This window comes from Petaurus breviceps, unplaced genomic scaffold, assembly GCF_028583685.1.
Source record: "Petaurus breviceps papuanus isolate PSGF00001 unplaced genomic scaffold, PetGlider_PUasm1.0 67, whole genome shotgun sequence".
In the NCBI taxonomy this organism is placed as follows: domain Eukaryota; kingdom Metazoa; phylum Chordata; class Mammalia; order Diprotodontia; family Petauridae; genus Petaurus; species Petaurus breviceps.
This window is the reverse complement of record NW_027186446.1, coordinates 160,317-165,293: the sequence shown is the minus strand read 5'-3', so window position 1 is coordinate 165,293 and position 4,977 is coordinate 160,317. Positions and strand designations below refer to the sequence as shown.

Below are 4,977 nucleotides of genomic sequence, written 5' to 3'. Positions count from 1 at the left end.
GGGGGGGGGGGGGGGGGGGGGTGGTGTACAAAACACTGGAGCTCTGAAACCCAGGACTGGCCTAAAACTCTTGCTCAAGAGCAAGTAGAACGAAAAAAGGGAGGAATTGCAAGAATCAGAGTGCTGGTCACTGCTCAATAAAAGGGACTGGGGGTGCTATTTCTAGTCCCGCGATAAAAATAAGGTTAAGAAGTAAGAGCTTGGGGCTCTGAGGGGGCACAATAAAGACCCTCGCTTAACTTGTGGGCAATTTCTTTCCAGGCCCAAAACTCGAGGGGTTGGGGGGAGGACAAAGGGGAAGTGGGGAAACAGGTTCCTCCCTCTCCTCCCGGAAGGGGAAGGCCCCCAGCCCAATTGCTCCCCTGACCCAGCCAGGAAGGAGTTTGGGGGAGGCGGGGTGTTAGGAAGGGGAAGGGAACGAGAGGGAGGCATGGTTCTTTACAAGTCTCCCTCCTAGAAGTCGGCCTCACCATCCCTTCCCTTCCTTCCTTCTTAGGCCCCTTAGGGCCTGTAGCGTGTATTAGGAGGGGGTGGGGGGTAGAGGTTGAAAAACAGAATCGAAATGACTTACAACGGCATCGTCCCTCGCGCCGGCACCGCCCAGTCACTTCCCCCCCCGCAGCCACCGCCACAGGCACCCTGGGCATGATCTGCTGAGGGGGGTCGCCTCAGCCCTGGCTCCAACCCCACTCCCGCGCCCGCGCCCGCCGCTTTAAGCGCTTCTCCTTCTTCCCCTTCGTCCTAACATGGCGCCCGAGCGCTACCACAGCAACGTTCTAGAACCACTCACGCCCCCACGTACGCCTTGCGGGCGCCTGCGTACCAGCCACCCCTGGAGGCCGCGTTGCCTCACGGGAATGGTAGTTTTTTCCCACTTGTAAACCAAGGGCTTTTCCCCCCCGCCTCCAATCGTCTTTCCAGGCCTACTTCCGGTTCTGTTTTCCTATTGAGGGGAAGATAGGACCTCGATTTTCGTACCCTCGTCGCCTCACTGGGCAGAAGGGAAACATTTGTATAGCTGACTTAGGAAGAGGCTGTAAGCGGCTCAAGAGGTTCGATCTGATTTGTCCGGACCTGAGAGAGACGCCCCCTGCCCCACATGGGGAGCCGAATTGGGCTTGCTCAGGACCCGGGCTCCGGGGCTGCGCTGGCCAGGGTCGCTCTGTGGCTTGGTCACGGTTGTTTTGTGTCCGTCGTCTCTTTATTAAATCATCTGATTTCATGGAATCTCGGAATCATGGAATCTCACGGGGCAGTCCCATGCGTGCTCCGACCGCTCCAGTCTTCCCAGCTTCTCTGCCTGAAGGTGGGAAAGTTCCCCACCCAAAGAGGCAACCCAAAACACTTTTGGACTACTGTAATTTTTAATGAAGTTCTTCCTTATAGGAAACCTAAATTTGTTTTTCTGAAACTAAAACCCACTGGTCCAAGTTCAACAGTAAGGGAAAAGGATTGCTAGAAGAACCAGCTTAGCCAGCTTCGGGATGATAGCCCTTAAGATACATGAAGGCCACTATCTTGTTCCCCTAAACACCCCCCGAACCCCGAACCCCCCCCCCTAAAAAATATTCTCTGAGTTAAACTCTTCGTTTTCTTCAAGCTTCCTTTAGCCTGAGGCCCTTCATCATCCTGGACACTTCTGGACACTTCAAAACTTGTCAGTGGCCTTCCTAAAACGTCCTTCATTCCTCTTCCCCCAACTAAACACGGAATGTATTTCAAATTAATAATTAAAATAATTCCAACCATGTTCTATCATCTCCCTAGTGCTATACCCTGCCTCTCCTGAAGACCTCTAGTAATGAGAAATTCAGTAACCCCAAAGCAACCAATTCCACTTCTTAGTAGCTCAGAATCAGGCATTGTTAGGACTGAATAATAGTTTAGAGATCATTTAATCAAACCCTGTTACTTTATTAAAGAGGGAAATTAGGTTAGTAAAACTAGTTAGTAACCAAGTTGAGACTAGAACCTATTTCCTGACAGTCTGACCAATTCCCTTCCACTACATGACACAATTGTTATTTATTACACGGGAATTTGCTTTCATATAAATTCTGCTTATTATTCCTTATGCTATGTGGTGTCAAGCAGAACAGATCTAATCCTGCTTCCATATAACAATTCATCAAATACTAGAAGACAGCTGTTGTGGCCCCATAAGGTTGTTTTAAGACCTGAATTTGATGTTACACACTGCAGCTCAAATTGGAAAAGAAAAAAATGTGTACCATCAAGCTGATTACCCTACAATCAGTAAATTTTATTCGTATTCATAAACTGTCACTTGCTGTGGGTATATAATAGAGGTATTTAGATTATATTATAATAGAGGTATTTAGAGGTATATAATAGAGGTGGGTATTTCAAGTCACACTATTTAAGTGTGAAAGTCAGCTCTTCCACTTAGCAGGTTTGTGCCCTTGAACTCATATTAATCTCAATAAACCTGTTTCCTCATCCATAAAATAGATTATTGAACTTAATGAACTCTAAAATAACATTCAACTCTATAATTATTGTTGGGGGGGGGGACGGGATCCTGATAGGTTCAACAGGGCGTCTGGAAAGAATTCAGCTCAGCCTTTCTTGGAATTAGAGTTGAGAAAGTTTATTAATATGCCATTACAGCGGGCAAGAGTCCTTTAGGGGACCTGTGAGTGAGAGAGGTACATGCTTTTACTTTTAAAGGGTAAGGCTGCCATTGTCTGGGCTGACCGGAGGGAAGGGACCTCAATGCATAGATAGTTTAGATAAGATTTGGGCCAAGCCGGAGGAGACATGAGGATTTGGGCCAGACCCGAGGAGACTTGAGGGATTAAGAAAGAAGGAAGGATTCCCAAGGTGTTGCCTAGGCCTAGTTCGGATAGGGGGAAGGGGCAGAGTCGGTTGGGAAAGGAATTTTACAGATAACAATTTTACAATACAAATTGCAGTTACAATTTCACAGACTGGTTTCACAAGTTGGTTTCACAAATTGACCTAGACCCCAGGTACCCCATCATGAGGAGTTTTGTTTCCACAGGATTAAAAGTCCTCCTATCTTTGAAAGATAGCAGAATGTGGGTCAGAGATGATTGGTTCTAATCAGAGCTAGGATCTAGAAGAGCCAGGCTTCTGATCAGGCAGGGAGTTAAGAGCTTGTACACATGCTTGATGAGGTGTTTGAGGGGAGCATGACATGGGCAGGAGGTTGCACCTAGCCAATGGAGAACAAGGTGGGAAATTCGAATGGAGTCAGCATAAAAGGGTTTGAATTTAAGTCCCTATGCTCCATTAAAGGAGCTACTCTTTTATTCAGAAAGAATAAATGTAAAATAAATGTAATGAAAACCTTCCTGGCTTTTCAACAAATATTCCTAGACTAAGGATGTCTCTCACACTTTCCCACACTGGTTACACTTTTACTAATATTTCACCAGTGACAGAGTAGTTGAAATATTCCTTGCTTTCCATCACCACTTCCAGGGTCTCTACCACCATTACTTAATAACCTCTCCTCCTTTGAGATTCACTCAATTCATATCTATTACCCAATCAGTATTCTTGTAGCTGTTGTATACCACCAGTGCTTCTTAAATTGTGGGCTGTGACCCCATATGGGGTTGAGAAAAATTGGCAACAGTAAAAGGTTTTTGAACATGCCAAAACCAAAAATTAATTAAAAATCAAACACGGAGGTGATGGGGGACGGGATCCCAATAGGTTCAGCAGGAACCCTGATCTCATCCAAGACCAGGAAATCTGTAAGGGCATCTGGAAAGAATTCAGCTCAGCTTTGCTTGGAGTTAGAGTTGAGAAAGTTTATTATTATGCCATTGGGGGGGGGGCGGTGCAAGAGTCCTTTAGGGGACCTGCAAGTGAGAGGGGTACATGCTTTTACCTTTAAAGGGTAGGGCTGCCATTGTCAGGGCTGACAAGGCATAGACAATGCATAGACAACAAAGGTCAGAGCTGACCAAGAGAAGCAGGTGAATAGATAGTTTAGATAAGATTTGGGCCAGGTCGAAGAAGACAAAAGGCAAGGATAAAGGAGGGTGTGGGCCAGGCCCAGAAGAAATGAAGAGATTAAATAAGAACAAAGGGGTCACAGGGTGTTGCCTAGATGGAGTGTGGGATAGGGAGAAGGGCAGATCTTAAGGGTGGGAAAGGACAAATTACAGCTTCACAGACTGGTTTTACAAGTTGGTTTGACCTAGACCCCAGGTACCCCATCAGAGGTGCTTGTGTTTCATGGAGGAACTTCACTGCAGCCTTGGTTCTGAACACAAAGCACAGCATTTTGCACTACACATGCCCTCAGGCCACACAAAACTGAAACCAGTAAAGTTGTTGTGAGTGGAAAAAGTTTAAGAAGCCCTGGATAGATTTCCCAGACACTTTCCTATGGTCCTCAATTCAGTTACCTGGCTCAGTCTTTCTTCCTCAGTTCCTGCCTTGTAGTAGGGGACATTAACATACATATTGATATTCTCTCCAATCCCTAACCTCACAGTTGCCCAACTTATTCATTGTCCATGACCTAATCCTGTATTTCACCTTAGTTATACAAAGAGATGGTCATACCCTTGTGTGGGGTACGGGGATCCCCAAAATCCCCTACCCCCAAAAAAATTAAAAATCAGAGGTATCTTGAGGAAAGAGGAGGAAGTTTTAATCCTGTGTTTAATTCCTTTCAAGAAGAGGGTGTCCCTTCTATCAATATGAACCAGCAGAATGAGACGTTACAGAAAACTGAACTAGAATTTATACCCTAACTTTCCCTTCTCCCATTAGCTGGGAGGTGGGCTTACAAAGAACAAGGAAATAGGGGATAACCAATCCAAATATACCTGCCTTTATTTGGCAAATGCCAAAGTAAAGAAGGGGGAAGGACTCTAAGAGATTCCTAAAATTCCTGGAGGGCTTAAGGCTGATTGACAGCAAGGGAAGGGGGGAAGGGTCCTAGGACCCAGGACTCAGGTCTGTCCAATCTTA

The 4,977-nt window shown here is 46.1% G+C and overlaps 1 protein-coding gene across 6 annotated transcripts in view; it reads right to left on the bottom strand.

Moving 5' to 3' along the window:
• Positions 1–809, bottom strand: part of LOC138173917 (poly(A) polymerase alpha) — a 77,088-nt gene extending 76,279 nt beyond the window's left edge. For 5 of the 6 annotated variants that reach the window (XM_069103967.1, XM_069103971.1, XM_069103968.1 and 2 more), the window contains exon 1: positions 572–808. In XM_069103967.1, the coding sequence (XP_068960068.1) occupies positions 572–579 (8 nt within the window). In that variant the 5' untranslated portion in view covers positions 580–808. Of the gene's footprint in view, positions 1–571 lie in introns of all 6 variants that reach the window. The other variant, XM_069103970.1, reaches the window with a different exon arrangement.
• Between the last annotated feature and the right edge of the window lie 4,168 nt (positions 810–4,977).